Source organism: Mugil cephalus, chromosome 1 (assembly GCF_022458985.1).
Source record: "Mugil cephalus isolate CIBA_MC_2020 chromosome 1, CIBA_Mcephalus_1.1, whole genome shotgun sequence".
Classification (NCBI taxonomy): domain Eukaryota; kingdom Metazoa; phylum Chordata; class Actinopteri; order Mugiliformes; family Mugilidae; genus Mugil; species Mugil cephalus.
Genome location: NC_061770.1, coordinates 28334463 through 28350347, shown reverse-complemented (window position 1 = coordinate 28350347; position 15885 = coordinate 28334463). Strand labels below are relative to the sequence as shown.

Genomic DNA, 15885 nt, shown 5'->3' with positions numbered 1-15885 from the left:
CAGTGGTGAAACATGAGGCAATAAAAGAAGGAAACGCGTGTTTGCTGTGTGTGTTGTTCTTTTATTTATAGGAAACATCTGGGAACATCTTCCTAAACTCACCGTGTAATGAGTGAAGAGACGTTCAGCAGAAACCCATCAACAGACCAAATAAGACCCAACACTGCGTTAGTGCTCGTACTGACACAGGACGAGGCCCCGGCTCCTTTCAGGGCTCAAACAAACACTGGGTCTTGACCTGGGACCAGGACTCTGGACTGGGTCCTGGTCCATGATTAGTCTGGTCTGGTCTGGTCTGGTTTGGTCTAGTTTGGTTTAGTCTACTGTAGGCTAGGCTAGGCTAGTGTAGGTTAGTTCAGTGTAGTGTAGGCTAGGCTAGGCTAGGCTAGTGTAGGTTAGGTTAGTGTAGTGTAGGCTAGACTAGGCTAGGTGAGGCTAATGTAGGTTAGTTTAGTGTAGTGTAGGCTAGGCTATTCTAGGCTAGGCTAGTGTATTTTAGTTTAGTGTAGTGTAGTGTAGGCTAGGCTAGGTGAGGCTAGTGTAGGTAAGTTTAGTGTATTATAGTGTAGGCTAGGCTAGGTGAGGCTAGTGTATGTTAGTTTAGTGTAGTGTAGTGTAGGCTATTCTAAGCTAGTGTATGTTAGTTTAGTGTAGTGTAGTGTAGGCTATTCTAGGCTAGTGTATGTTAGTTTAGTGTATTATAGTGTAGGCTAGGCTAGGTTAGTGTAGGCTAGGCTAGGTGAGGCTAGTGTAGGTTAGTGTAGTGTATTATAGTGTAGGCTAGGCTAGGCTAGGCTAGGTGAGGCTGGTGTAGGTTAGTGTAGTGTAGTGTAGGCTAGGCTAGGTGAGGCTAGTGTAGTGTAGGTTAGTGTATTATAGTGTAGGTTAGGCTAGGCTAGGTGAGGCTAGTGTAGGTTAGTTTAGTGTATTATAGTGTAGGCTAGGCTAGGTGAGGCTAGTGTAGGCTAGGCTAGGTTAGTGTAGGCTAGGCTAGGTGAGGCTAGTGTAGGTTAGTGTAGTGTATTATAGTGTAGGCTAGGCTAGGCTAGGCTAGGTGAGGCTGGTGTAGGTTAGTGTAGTGTAGTGTAGGCTAGGCTAGGTGAGGCTAGTGTAGTGTAGGTTAGTGTATTATAGTGTAGGTTAGGCTAGGCTAGGTGAGGCTAGTGTAGGTTAGTTTAGTGTATTATAGTGTAGGCTAGGCTAGGTGAGGCTAGTGTAGGTTAGGTTTGGTTAGTGTAGTGTAGGCTAGGCTAGGCTAGGCTAGGTGAGGCTGGTGTAGGTTAGTGTAGTGTATTGTAGTGTAGGTTAGGCTAGGTGAGGCTAGTGTAGTGTAGGTTAGGTTTGGTTAGTGTAGGCTAGGCTAGGCTAGGTGAGGCTAGTGTAGGTTAGGTTTGGTTAGTGTAGTGTAGGCTAGGCTAGGCTAGGCTAGGTGAGGCTGGTGTAGGTTAGTGTAGTGTAGGCTACACTGCACATGACTGAAGTTAACTCAAAAATAAATGCAGTGATTGACAGTAAACAGCCAGTGATATTCTCTAAGCTGGTTTGTATTTGGTTTCCACTCCTCTCTAGCGCCCCCTATCAGGGCTCCATGGTTTTCATCTTGAGTCATGAGCCCCGTCCCTTCCAGTGGACAACGTCTGAATGTCTGTGTGCTGGGAGGTGATGAAGCAGCTGTAACCAGTGGAGCTGGTGTTTGACGTGCTCTGAACAGGAAGTAGAAGCTGTTGACAGGAGGTGGGTGTGGCGTGCACTCGTTTTCCGCTAACTCACATGAAGAAGTCCTCGTTATTAAAACAGTGTTAAGGCCTCGCCATATATGGCGCCCTCGCTTCACCGTCAGCCCGAGTCTGAGGCCTGGCAGCCCTCTCAGCTTTTTATTCTTCATGTCTCATTTCATTCCACCCAAACCGTCCCCATCTCTCCTCATACTCCACCACAGCTCCACTGCTGCATCCACCGCCACAAAGAGGCAACGAAAAGAGAGACTCAACATTTATACTTTATTGTTCATTTCCTCATAAGAATATACAGATAAAAAAGCACAAAAATGCACAGACCTAGTAAATGAATCAGATCAATCATTAAAGAGGTTTAGAAGTAGCCTCTGACATGTTGACATGTTTATCTTGTCCTTATAACCGTATGAAAATGAGAACCCCCCCCCCCCATCCGCCCCCGCCCTGTTCACGCTGTTTGAAGCTGCAGAGAAACACCACTTCCTCTTCACTCTCCCGCTTCAACTTCTTTCGACTTGACTCACAGAGGAAGTGTTGTGTGTTTCCATTTTGACACTCTGCATCTTCTGCTTTTCTGCTCCGACCTCCATATATGGCGTCGGCGGGGCGACGGCGCCGCGCACGGCGGCCATGTTGGAGCCGACGGAGCGTTATCGCCCTTCATTTCACTGGCTGAGAGCAGAAGCTGCAACGGTCACTGCTGATGAGCTCACTCTTATTATTGTTTAAATCTCTTTAACTCAGACCCAAAAAAATCCAGAACTTCTTCATCTGCTGCTTTAGTATCGTATCATTTGTCGTCTGCCCACTTCCTCCAGAGTAAATCATGGCCTAGTTCCTGTTTGTAGCCGACTAACATTTAATCCATCAGTAGAATACGTTCAGCTCAGTCACTCATTGTTTACGTGTTGATCTCTCACCTGTTCACATGGTCTCGTCTGTAAAATTGTCCGTATACCATGAACCAACCTGTTCCTCTTATAAACCACAGCATCTATGCTACATGCTCTCTGCTGACATTCAGTCCCTCGTCTTTATTTCAGGTTTGTTAAGATTTTATATAGAAAAATAAAGTCGTACCATCATGAATGTGAACCTTGATCTCAAAAACGCCGCTTTACAAATGAAGTCTGAAGTTAGCCTAGCCTCATGCTAGCCTCATGCTAGCCTCATGCTAGCTAGTTATGTAGACTAAAGGCTTAGAAAAATAGCAGCTAGCGTCATATATACTGTGAAACCCATGTGTTCATGAACAGTTACTGCTAAGTTATTATGGCTAGCGTGCTAATGCTATAATGCTAAAACTAAATAACAGTGAGACTAGTTTAATAGTTTTTCTAATTATCCTGAGTAATTTGAACCTTTTAACGGTGATGGATGAACACGGAGGCTGAGGAGAAGGTAAACACAGCTCCATGACTGATTTTACAGAATCATTTAAGATATTTAAAGGAAGGAGACGCTGGATATTTAAGTGAGGACCTTTTACATATTAATAACATTTATAGGAACGTTAGCGGTGGAAATAAGACGTTTATTTTAACATCCGCCCCACAGAGTTACGCTGTAGAATCTAACCTCTGACGTAGCCGACATGGCGCCGTGGTTTGAGCTGGACAGACTCTCTCTGATTTACGGCTTTGCGTGATGCCAGCTGGATGCTGGATGCCAGCTACGAGGCTAGCGTCTATGTGGCCTCAGCTCCACCCTAACCCTCAGGGGGGTTAGGTATGAGAAGCTAACTAGCCTAGCACAGCAGCTCAGGAAGTGTCTGGTCTCGGGTTTACGGTGAGAAGCTGATCTAGTGGGGAGACGGCTCTGTCAAATAAGGCGTTGCAGAATCTGGAGATAATGTTAAATATTAGGGCGGAGAAGAAGCTAATAGGGTTATTTGGGGCAGGCAGTGTGATTTCCCAAAGCTGACACTGGTTTTTGTGCCTATGATTAGTTTGACAGTCTTGTCTGACCCAGAGGAGGAGGAGGAGGAGGATCTATTCTGCTCACGTCAACGTTTCTGTAAGGACAGAAGTAAAGACATAGCTCCTGTCCTTGAGGCCATTTTGGAGTTTTATCAGGAGCCATTGGTTCCTTTCTTCTTTTATTCTTTTCCTCGTGCCTTGTCCTCTTTTCTTAGTTTCATCTGGTGTCTTGTCTTGTCTTGTTTTGCGCTGGCCTTGTCTCAGGTAGCCTCCCGTGGTTCCATCCTCCTCCTCCTCTAACAGGTTTCATTTTGCTCTCCCATGCCCCCTTATTCAGGACCGAGGCAGCGAGTGGAGGAGCTGTGGTTTGAGGCCATAAATACCGAAGCTGTGCTTGCACTTACCTGTCAGCCTCCTCCTCCTCCTCCTCCTCCCCCCCACCACCCCGGCTCCCTCTGCTCTCTACCTGCATGCCTGCTCAAAGGTCAGAGGTCAACTAGGACCTGGTGGGTTTCACTGCACAAACCTGCAAAGACGTTTTTTATCTGAGTGACGACCACAGACGACCAGGGAGCTACAACAGTCCTCATAGGACTACGGCAACATCAGCAGGAGGTGTGTCTTGGGGGGGGTGCGGTGGAGGGGGGGGTGCGTGCTGCAGGCCTGTCTCCGCCTGTTCAGGTATGTGTGAGTGTGCGTTAGCCCGAGGAGCGCGGTATTCGTCTGAACGCTGCACGTTTGATTTCACAACCAGGAGCTACAGTTTTTGCCCCTCGGTGCACACTCCAACTCCCATGATGCACCACATCTGCTCTGCGCGCAGGCGGGGCCTGAGTCGACCGGTGTGAAGTGAAGCGGGCCGGGAGGAAGTGGTTTATGTGGAGACCACGTTACTCTGCAGCTTCCTGCTGACGGCGGTTTGCAGTGAACTTCTCCACATTCAGTCTGTCCCTCTGTCCTCCTGTCCCTCTGTCCTCCTGTCCCTCTGTCCTCCTGTCCCTCTGTCCCCAATGATAATAATAATAACAATGACATAGACAACAGGTGAAACCCAGACTTCTCTTCTGTCCCAAGCTGCAGAGGCTTGTGAAGGACATGAGGACGAGGACGGGGAGGGGGGGGGGGGGGGTCCGTCCAGGACATTGGACGTGTTGATTGGTTCTGAGTCTGGACACAAGACGGAGCTTGTTGAACTGCTGCTGCACCCAGTTGGTCGGGGTTCTACGTCCTGTTCTCTACTTCCCAGGTGAGAGAGAGAGTGAGAGGAGGGGGCGGGTGGAAGCGGGGGGGCGGGGGGCAGGAAGCTGCCTGCAGGCTGGGAGTGGCCCGACGTATATAAAAGACCAGGCTTCTTCCTCCTCCGTGCATTTCACTTCTCTCTGCACTCCTTCCCTCATCCAGCGAGACTCCACCTGCACAGGTAAGCTGACAGGGTGTCTTCTCCTCACCCCCACCCCCACCCCTCTCCCCCCTCTCTCTCTCACGGTTACTGGTGTTCATCTAAAGACGTTAACGTCTGTTGTTGTGTTGTTGTGTTTCCATCAGCCAAGATGTCGTGGCAGTCGTACATTGATACCTTGCTAGCGGCGGACGGCAGCGGCACGGCCCCCGTGGCCCAAGCCGCCATCTGTGGCGTCAGCTCCGGCCAGGAGAGCGTCTGGGCCGCATCGCCCGGCTTCACTGTCTCGGTACGCGCACACACACACACACACACACACACACACACACACACATGCACGAACTCATGCATGCACGGACACACACGCCACATTCAAAGAGCTTCTTGTCACATTCTTCTTTCTTTGCCCTCCACCCTCGTACCGAAGAGAAGCCTCAGGAATAGAAGGAACACAATAACTAGCGCACACAGAGACACACACAGAGACACACACAGACACACACACAGAGACACACACAGAGACACACACAGACACACACACAGAGACACACACAGAGACACACACACAGACACACACACAGACACAGATGAGAAATTCTTCGACACAAACGTAGCTGGAAGCTGCAGCTCAATCACCATTTTACTGAAAACCTCCTCCTCCACCTCCTGAGGAGAGAAGCTGGTGGTGGTTTGAAGAAAGCTCCTCCATCCTTTAGCTCTCCTCCACCTCCTCCACCTCCTCCACCTCCTCCACCTCCTCCTCCCCCCTCGCCCTCGACTAGCTCCGGGTGTGTTCTCTCTTCTCGCTCTGATGAGAGGGAGCAGACAGAGAGGAGGTTCAGGTTAGACTCCTGCTGAGAGACCTTCTTTAACCCCCTCAGGCCCTCGCCTCCTCGCCTCCTTGCCTCCTCGCCTCCTCGCCTCCTCGCCTCCGTTACAAACCCTTTGTGTGATGAGTGTAGTGCGCTAGTTGGACTGATCTGTGTTAGTGTCGGTCGGCGTGTGTCAGACGAGGAGCGTTGGCTCCGTGGGAACGTCAGCGTCGACTCCCAGTCTCTCAGTTTCCGTGTTTCTGAGGTTTTCAGAGCTGCAGCTCAACAGCTTCAACTTCCTTATAAGGACAACACTGTCAAAAACACACAACACAGGAAGTAGAGACATCAGCACTTCTGGTTTCTGACACACACACACACAGACAGACACACACCCACACACACGCACACTTATACACACACATTTATAAACTATTTTTTAAACTCTAACTCTAACCATGATCATGACCTGATTGTGAACTTTACCCTAAAACTGAGTTTAAACCTTCAAAACAGCCAAAAGGTGAGGAAATGTCAAAATGTCCTCACTTTGCACAAATGTCCTCAATCTGGTGGTTCTCAGAAAGATAGCGGTACAAGAACACACACACACACACACACACACACACACACACACACACACACACACACACTGTGTTTATGGCAGGAAGTAGATTTGTGTTGTTTTTTGTAAAGGTTTAGACCCTCCCGGTGTGTGCAGTGTGTGTTAGTGCGTGTGTTACTGTGTGTGTGTGTGTGTGTGTGTGTGTTATGTCACACTGCATGGTAATTTAACCCCCTCGAAGGTCTTGGCTGTGATTGGCTGCTGGTTTTGAGGAAGTGGTGCAGACAGCAGCAGTGTGTGTAAGTGTGTGTTAATGCATGTGGGTCAGTGTGTGTCAGTGTGTGTCGGTGTGTGTCGTGTCTTAACTTGCCGTCCTCACATTCTTGTCTTCATGTTGCTGCAGCTTCACACTTTTCACACTTTTACTTCACAACAGCTGAAACAGCCAGTGTCTCACAGAGTGGTCACTGTGATATCATCACCGATTCATAGCGTCACCACTAATTAGTAACGTCCCTAATTATCAATTAATCTAATAATCTATTACTAACATCATTAATTAAGACACGCCGCGGTCTAGACCGGCCATTCTCATCATCTTGAAATGATTTAATAAGAACCTGTCCCTGTCCCTGTCCCTGTCTCTCAGGTGGATGAGATAAAGAAGTTGGCTGGAGACCGGAGTAACTTTGGACAGACTGGGGTCGTCATCGGGGGACAGAAATGCCGGATGCTCCGAGACCAGATGGACACGGAGGAAGTGTACGCCCTGCAGCTGAAGACAGCGGCAGACGCTGAAGGCAACTCATACAACGTCTGCGTGGGACGGAGCGCGACAGGTAGGACAGGGGACAGGAGGACGGACAATTAGAGACAGAGGACAGAGGGCGGGAGGACAGAGACAGGTCAAAGTCATACTTGTTTGAATATAAACTCAGAGTTTGTCTCTCTCTCTGTGTCCACAGCTATAGTCATAGCTAAAGGCACTAAAGACGCCAACGGGGGACAAGTGTCCAGCAAGGTCTATGGTGTTGTCACACACCTGCGAAAGTCTGCAATGTAAGACAGGATGGACGCCCCCACCACATCGTCTCCAGAGGTCCTTCAGTAGTTTGTTTTTATTCTCCAGTGTTTGACATCGTTAGCCTGCTAGCAGAATTACCCGAGTCCTTCCACCTCCCAATAAACCCAGTGTGTTAAACATGTGGTGTTTCTCCTTCTTCTCGTTTTCTGAAGACGTTCGCGTACGGCCGCGGTAATTCTGCTACGAGGCAGGGAACCAGTGTTACATGTTCGACCAGTGTCCAATCACAAAGTCACAATAAAAGGTTTATTCTGTCAACGCTGTCCTGGTTTCTGTGTGTCCTCACCTGTCTGAACATCACACACAATTACACCATGTAGCACAGGAAAACAAATAAAATGCCTCCTCTTATTTCCATCCACCAAGCCAGAGATGCTCAGGCCTGGACTCCTCAGACCTCATGACCTCCCCCCATGTCTCCAGAGTCTCTGTGCTGCTCCCTGTCGGACTGGAGCCTTTTTTCCCGGTTGTCCTCCCTGATCAGTGGTTTTCTGTTCAGTCCCTTGAGTTCCCTTCACATTGTCCATGGTGTGAAATCTCTTCCTTCCACTATTAAACACAGCCCTGAGTTCTACTGCTGCTTTTCTTCCAAACGTTTCTCCATCAATCAGGATTTATTTCTTCCTGGTAGAACATGGTTCCCCACTGTCCTTCCAGTCTGGAATAAAGGTCTTAAGCCAGTTTTAGTAGTTTCTACATGTTTCCTCTGCTTGATGCAGCCAATGATTCGACCCTTCTCCACGTCGCGGGCAAATGGCTGAAAGCATCGTTCTGCAATTCTGTTTTTGCTCAGGTATTAAACAGTTTTCTACTCTGTTACTCATCGGTGACTTTATTATAATATATATATATATTATCATTAATAATGATGATGGTAATAAAGGTGGACTTCTTGTTCAAAGATGATGCTTAGTTTTTGCATGTCCTACTATTCCCAAATACCTCGGAGGAATTAAAAATGCATTGGAATCAAAAGCTTGGGTCTCAGGAGGTTAACACTGATGCCACTAACTACAGTTAATCCAAGTATCAAGGCGTCTGAGTTTGAAGGGCTGTACGTGCAGAATTAAAGGCAGTGAGAACATATTTGTGTACTGTAAGTGCACCATGTGAGCCGTGCAGTCATGTGCAGTTATATTTAGTCGCCTGTAAAGGCTACAGCCACGCTGGACAGAGTGAGTATGAGCTCCAGCTAAAGGTGAGTGTAAAGGGTAAGGTTTGTGTTTGCGGGGTTACTGCCCTTTGCAGTAAATGCTGAGACGGTCTCACGTTTCCATTTGAGGTGAACTTTGACCTTCTCTGTTTGGAGTAGGGGCCGTCGCGATGGTTCCCTCCTCTCAGCCTGAGGACGGAGACACAGGAGGAAAATGTTTTATTTAGAAGAGGGGAAAAAGAGGAAAAATAAATCACAACTCGAGCCGTCGCTGTTGCTAGAGCTTGATGCTAACAGTGCTGTGATGCTAATACAGTGGCGTTAAAGTGTTCATCCTTCCTGATTCATTCATTCATTGTCACACTTAAATGTCTCAGATCATCAAGCTAATTTAAATATCAGTCAAAGGTTTTAGACAAAGGTTTTTTTTATTGAGGGGACTCTAGATCCAGACCTCCATGGTCCAGGGTTAAAGTGCTAAAACTCCACTTCCTCTAGTCCCACCCAGACCTGATCTCAGTCCAGAAACCACTTCAACAGGACCTGGTCCAAGAGAGATCGTCCACCGCTGGACCTCAGGCCCAGATCCAGAGACATGCAGGAACACAGGAGTCTGGAAAAGGTTCATGAGTTCAACACTGATTAAATACAAATGCTAACGTGGCTAACATGGACAACTAAAAATATAAAAACTAAAAAAAAAATGCTGCTATATGTACATATCGGTAAATAGTGCTTATTCTATTGTTTTTATATTAAACCAGGAGGTACCGCCCAAAGTTTTATGTTCTAGCATAATGACAATAAAGGGTTTGTGATTACTGACAACTTAGCTGCTGCTAATATGCTAATAATATGTGCTGATGCTGCCGTCTATTAGCGCCGTCCAAATTACAAACCACCAAAGATTAATACAACTTATTTTCAAACCATTGGTCCAAACCAAACGTTTCACAAGTGGCCGGAGAATTTCCTGGGATTTCATCAACGTCACGTTGATTCTCACGTTTAATGTGAAATATGTAGAAAATACACAGTATGGTCTGGCTGAATTCTGTAAAAAACAAGTAATGCTACTGTTCTTTCTGTTTAGAGCAGCGCTGCATGATGGGCATACAGCCTGTAGTCACACACCAATAATTCTTTGAATTTGAATTCACGCTTCATGACTTTGCTGCTGTAAAAATGTCTTTAATTAAATTAATCTTGCATTCTCATTCTGTTGCACTGTTCAGGAGACATTGCTGAGCTACATCTGGGTTTCGCCGCGGTCGTCCTGAACCCGTAGAGGTGCACTGACAAACGAGACTGTGGTGAGTAAAAAAGTGACGGAAGCACAAAATGACCAGAAACACCTATGTGCACGGTAAATATGTAAATAAGAGAAACGTCAAAGTACGAGGACTAAAACGACCAGTCTTATCGTGTTAATCATTGAATGTCGCTGAGGTTTTTCTGGTCCCTGCAGTCGGAGCCCATGCAGACGCTCCCTGCCGCTCCTCCCTAACTCCTCCTCTCCCGTACACTATAAAAGCCCTGCAGCCAGACGCAGGGACACTTTCCACGTCAGTCGGACAGTCAGACGGACAGAGACAACTCCCCTCTCCTCCTCTGAACACACTTCTCAGGTAGGCGGCTGAAAACTTTAGACAGAGAAAGTGTCTTCATGTTTGACTTGGAGAGTCCAGTGTCCACTCCCTTTGATTCTGAACCTGCAGCAGCAAAGAAACGAAAACTTCAGGCTCAGTGAAGGTCAGACTGGAACCTGACAGACGGCGTGCAGGGACACAAAGTCCACCCAGAGACAGAGACGGAGACAGAGACAGGAGACAGGAGACGAGAGACAAGAGATATTATTTATGTTGTAACTAAAAACTGTGATTAACAAGATGACAGTGAACTACACACTGAGGACATCCTGATGGGATTAATTGAGTTTATTATTAAAACCTGTTCAGTTATTTCACATAATTAATGTTCAATTCCTTCTAAAAGCTTTCAGACCTGGTGTCAGGGTAGAGGTCAGGGGTCAGAGTCAGGGTCAGGCTAAAGGTCAGGGGTCAGGGTTAGACGTAGGGTTACAGTATTTTGTCAACGCTGGGTCCTCACAGGGACAGAAACACCAGTCTGTCTGTGCTCAGCTGTTGTCTTGCTGAGAGACACCCCCCCTCAAGTAGCACTGTTAGCATTACAGTCGCTCTTCTCACTGCTAACGACTGTGAACGCTCAAACTGTTGTGCTGCTAATTAACCAGGCATGCTAACATGGCTAACGTGGCTCCGTTCCGTGGTGGAGCCACTTACATATCGATCTCCTGAACTTTGTCTGCAGCTCTGAGGTGATGAAGTTCAGCTGAGATCAGCTCACGTCCAGATTCTTGTTGAAATGTCACAAACGTTCGTGAGTGTAACTCAATCAGAGGCGTAGGAATTCATGACCTCGTGGAAAGGTCCGGGAAAATGTCAAAGGCTTCACTCTGTGGACGCAGAGTAAAAATAACCGTGACAGAGGACAGGCGCAGAGGACAAACCCCCCCTCACCCCCCTCCTCTACCAGCACAATGGTCTCTCCCTCTCTCCTTTTGCTCCCATTGGCTGTCGGTCACAAGTGCAGGCCTCTGATTGGCTGAGGCCGGGGTGGGTGGAGTCTGACATGGAGTCCTGATGGCTCTACACAGGATCTCTGCAGCAGGTCTGACATGTTCCAGGACTTTACTTCTCTACTCTTTCTCTAAACTCCTAACAGCCCTGTCCTGTGTCGATGTCTCGTCTGATTGGTCCTGTTGGTCTTTGCTGCTGCTGGTTGATGAATAACTGAGCTACACTCAGTGTTCATGTTGTTTGTGGTTGTGAGTGTGTGCAGTGTTTTCTGATTGTTTGAATTATTTATGTGGAGTGATGTTGTGCACCGTGAGGGGCAGCATCTCCAGTGTAGTTATATTCATACAGTGACAATAAAGATTCTATTCTCCACGCATGCTAACACAGTTAGCATTTTAGCTTATCTCTAGTTGTTTTTTCAAGGTCACTCTTTAACTCGCAGCGTTCAAACGCAGTTAAACTTTATTGATCTTTATTGATCCCAGTGACGACACACGTAGGACTTGACTCCAACCGGACAGGTCCACTTCTCATAGACAGGGCAGGTCCAACTGTCCTCATAGACAGACGTCCAACCTCATCATAGACAGACAAGTCCATCTTCTAAGACAGGACAGTCCAACCTGCCTCATAGACAGATAGTCCATCGCCTTATGACGAGGACAAGGTCCAACACTTCATGACAGGACAGGGTCCAGTCTTCCTAACCGGGACAAGGTCCAACCTGTCCTCATAGACCAGGATAAGGTCCAGTCTGTCCTTATAGACGAGGACAAGGTCCAACCTGTCCTCATAGACCAGGACAGGGTCCAGTCTGTCCTTATAGACGAGGACAAGGTCCAACCTGTCCTCATAGACCAGGATAGGGTCCAGTCTGTCCTTATAGACGAGGACAAGGTCCAACCTGACCTCATAGACCAGGACAAGGTCCAACCTGTCCTCATAGACCAGGACAGGGTCCAGGGTCCAGTCTGTCCTTATAGACGAGGACAGGGTCCAGTCTGTCCTTATAGACTAGGACAGGGTTCAGTCTGTCTTCAAAGACCAGGACAAGGTCCAACCTGTCCTCATAGTCCAGGACAGGGTCCAGTCTGTCCTTATAGACGAGGACAGGGTTCAGTCTTTTCTTGTAATTAAAGGACAGTATCTGTTTCGAGTGACAAACATGTCCAACAGCTCACCTGGTGTGTTGTGTGTCCCCCAACTGTCTCTGTCTCAGTCAGGATGTCTATCACTAAAATCCACGCCCGGGAGATCCTGGACTCCAGAGGAAACCCCACTGTGGAGGTGGACCTGTGGACAGCCAAGGGTGAGGCACCAGCTTTTAGCATAGTTAGCATGGGTAGCATTTAGCGTCAGGGTCTCCCAGTAACGTCCAACTGTTCCCAGGTCTCTTCAGGGCCGCTGTCCCCAGCGGAGCGTCCACCGGAGTCCATGAGGCCCTGGAGCTTCGCGACGGAGACAAGAGCCGGTACCTGGGCAAAGGTAGGAGCAAGGCTGCCCCCTGGTGGAGGGTTCAAGACCCACGCTGATGACATGTGTGTCTGTGTGCAGGAACCATTAAAGCTGTGGATCACGTCAACAAAGACATCGCCCCAAAACTGATCGAGAAGGTACGAGACAACACTCAGTTATTAATCTGTTATTAATCTGTTATTAATCAGTTATTAATCTGTTATTAATTATTTCTGTCTCTGTTTCCAGAACTTCAGCGTTGTTGAGCAGGAAAAGATTGACAAGTTCATGCTGGAGTTGGACGGAACTGAGAATAAATGTGAGAACCCCTCTGACCTCTCTCTGACCTCTCTCTGACCTCTCTCTGACCTCTGACCTCTGACCTCTCTCTGACCTCTGACCTCTCTCTGACCTCTGACCTCCCTCTGACCTCTGACCTCTGACCTCTGGCCCCTAGCTAAGTTCGGAGCTAACGCTATCCTCGGAGTGTCGCTGGCCGTCTGTAAAGCTGGAGCTGCAGAGAAGGGAGTTCCTCTCTACCGCCACATCGCTGACCTCGCTGGACACAAAGACGTCATACTTCCTGTTCCTGTGAGTGGGAGGGGCTTGTGCTTGGTGGGAGGGGCTATCTTCAACACTTAAATACAACCCACTGATTAGTTTTTAAATTGTCCACTGTTTAATACACGGGAAGCAGATGTGTCCATTATTAGTTAGCGTGTTAGCGTTGTTAGCTTGTGCAGCTAGCGAGTGTGAGTGTGAAGTTAGCTTGTTAGTGCGTTAGCATGGTCCTGATGCCTCGTCTTTCTGTTCAGGCGTTCAACGTTATCAACGGAGGAAGCCACGCCGGAAACAAGCTGGCCATGCAGGAGTTCATGATTCTTCCCATCGGAGCCGCCAACTTCCACGAGGCCATGAGGATCGGAGCCGAGGTGCCGAGTGTTTGGACGTCTGGTCCAGCTGTCTGTCCGGATTCTGTCCTCTCACCGTGTCTCTGCCGTGTCCCCAGGTCTACCACAACCTGAAGAACGTCATCAAGGCCAAATACGGCAAGGACGCCACCAACGTGGGAGATGAGGGAGGCTTCGCCCCCAATATCCTGGAGAACAACGAGGGTAAGACCTCCACCTGTCCTTCTGTCTTAAATCTGTCCTCGTGGTCCAAGGTCGGGGTCTAAACTTGGCTGCGGCTCTTGTCCTCCTCTGTCTTCTTGTCCTGCAGCTCTGGAGCTGCTGAAGACAGCCATCGAGAAGGCCGGCTACCCCGACAAGATCATCATCGGGATGGACGTGGCCGCCTCCGAGTTCTTCCGCAGTGGAAAGTACGACCTGGACTTCAAGTCCCCCGATGACCCGTCCAGACACATCAGCGGCGAGAAGCTGGGAGACCTGTACCGCAGCTTCATCAAGGGCTACCCTGGTAAAACCCTCCCCACCTAAAACACGGCCTACACACTGGCCACGGCAGCAGCAAAGTCTGAAAATGACGTAGGACAAACAGTAGAGACCAACGAGCCCAGATCACACTGATTTATACTAAATGTAAACATTTAATATACACATTCTGCTAATTCCCTTGTTCTTCTTTGAACTGAAACAAATGGAAACAGTGTGTAGTTGTCGATATTTATAGGTTATTATTGTGTTGTGTTAATGGTCTGACTCCTTAAGATCAAACTGGTTTAAAACATTCAACCACTGAGGAAGGTTGGTAATAAATGAGGCTGGAGGTGCAGTAGCAGCCTCCAGCCTCCAGGGGGCTCTGTCTCACCTTCTCTGTCTCTCTGTCTGTCTCTCTGTCTGTCTGTCTGTCTCACCTTCTCTGTCTCTCTGTCTGTCTTCAGTTCAGTCCATCGAGGACCCGTTCGACCAGGATGACTGGGAGCAATGGGCCAAGTTCACCGCGTCTACGGACATCCAGGTGAGTCAGACAGGTAGTCAGAGGGGGGCGGGGCTCTGGTAAAAACTCACCTGTGTGTCCGTTCCAACCAATCAGATCGTAGGAGACGACCTGACGGTGACCAATCCCAAGAGGATCCAGCAGGCGGTGGAGAAGAAGGCCTGTAACTGTCTGCTGCTCAAAGTCAACCAGATCGGCTCAGTCACCGAGTCCATCCAGGCGTAAGACACCTGCCTGTCTGTCTGTCCACCTGTCTGTCCACCTGTCTGTCTGTCTGTCCACCTGTCTGTCCACCTGTCTGTCTGTCTGTCTGCCTGTCTACATGTCTGTCTGTCTGTCTGTCCTCCTGTCTGTCTGTCTGCCTGTCTGTCTGTCTGTCCACCTGTCTGTCTGTCCACCTGTCTGTCCACCTGTCTGTCTGTCTGTCTGCCTGTCTACATGTCTGTCTGTCTGTCTGTCCACCTGTCTGTCCACCTGTCTGTCTGTCTGTCTGTCCACCTGTCTGTCTGTCTGTCTGCCTGTCTACATGTCTGTCTGTCTGTCTGTCCTCCTGTCTGTCTGTCTGCCTGTCTGTCTGTCTGTCTGTCCACCTGTCTGTCTGTCCTCCTGTCTGTCTACATGTCTGTCTGTCTGTCTTTCTGTCCACCTGTCTGTCTGTCTGCCTGTCTGTCCGCCTGTCTGTCTGTCTGTCTGTCTGTCTGTCCACCTGTCTGTCTGTCTGTCTACCTGTCTGTCTGTCTGTCTGTCTGTCTGTCCAACTGTCTACCTGTCTGTCTGTCTGTCTGTCTGTCTGTCTGTCTGTCTACCTGTCTGTCTGTCTATTGTTGGGTGTGAACCATATTTAACCTTAACTAAAATCCCCCTCTCTTTCTGTCTCTTGACCTGTCTCTCTGTCTCTCTCCCCTACCTGTCCCCCTCCCTTTCTGTCTCCTGACCTGTCTCTCTGTCTCTCTCCCCTACCTGTCCCCCTGCCTGTCTGTCTCTCAGGTGTAAGCTGGCTCAGAGCAGTGGTTGGGGTGTTATGGTCAGCCATCGCTCTGGAGAGACTGAAGACACCTTCATCTCTGACCTGGTGGTTGGACTCTGCACTGGACAGGTAGGGACAGACAGGTGGACAGACGGACGGACGGGAAGCAAAACACATTGTAACTAAGTCACTGACGACCTGTCTCTCCCTCCTGTCTCTGTCTCCTGTCTCTCTCTCAGATTAAGACTGGCGCCCCCTGCAGGTCGGAGCGTCTGGCTAAATACAACCAGCTGATG

General features: G+C 48.7%; 3 protein-coding genes across 4 annotated transcripts in view; all 3 read left to right on the top strand.

Annotated features, from left to right (window-relative positions):
* The window catches only part of LOC125009548, a 321026-nt gene that overhangs the window by 241721 nt on the left and 63420 nt on the right, over nucleotides 1-15885 (top strand). The gene's annotated exons all lie outside the window — the stretch shown is intronic.
* On the top strand, nucleotides 4935-7773 carry pfn1 (profilin 1). Its single transcript, XM_047588607.1, has 4 exons — nucleotides 4935-5075; nucleotides 5201-5343; nucleotides 7081-7270; nucleotides 7397-7773. Exons 2-4 carry the CDS (start codon nucleotides 5206-5208, stop codon nucleotides 7492-7494), a joined length of 426 nt encoding a protein of 141 aa, XP_047444563.1. The 5' UTR covers nucleotides 4935-5075; nucleotides 5201-5205; the 3' UTR covers nucleotides 7495-7773.
* Nucleotides 10214-15885, top strand: part of eno3 (enolase 3, (beta, muscle)) — a 6241-nt gene continuing 569 nt past the window's right edge. Inside the window, exons 1-13 of one of the 2 annotated variants that reach the window (XM_047587137.1) lie at nucleotides 10214-10296; nucleotides 12488-12577; nucleotides 12658-12753; nucleotides 12823-12881; nucleotides 12973-13042; nucleotides 13181-13314; nucleotides 13539-13655; nucleotides 13733-13838; nucleotides 13945-14142; nucleotides 14567-14643; nucleotides 14719-14843; nucleotides 15610-15718; nucleotides 15829-15885. The exon at nucleotides 15829-15885 is cut by the window's right edge and continues 2 nt beyond it. In XM_047587137.1, coding sequence (XP_047443093.1) covers nucleotides 12493-12577; nucleotides 12658-12753; nucleotides 12823-12881; nucleotides 12973-13042; nucleotides 13181-13314; nucleotides 13539-13655; nucleotides 13733-13838; nucleotides 13945-14142; nucleotides 14567-14643; nucleotides 14719-14843; nucleotides 15610-15718; nucleotides 15829-15885 — 1233 coding nt within the window. In that variant the 5' untranslated portion in view covers nucleotides 10214-10296; nucleotides 12488-12492. The remainder of the gene's footprint in view (nucleotides 10297-12487; nucleotides 12578-12657; nucleotides 12754-12822; nucleotides 12882-12972; nucleotides 13043-13180; nucleotides 13315-13538; nucleotides 13656-13732; nucleotides 13839-13944; nucleotides 14143-14566; nucleotides 14644-14718; nucleotides 14844-15609; nucleotides 15719-15828) is intronic. The other variant, XM_047587145.1, reaches the window with a different exon arrangement.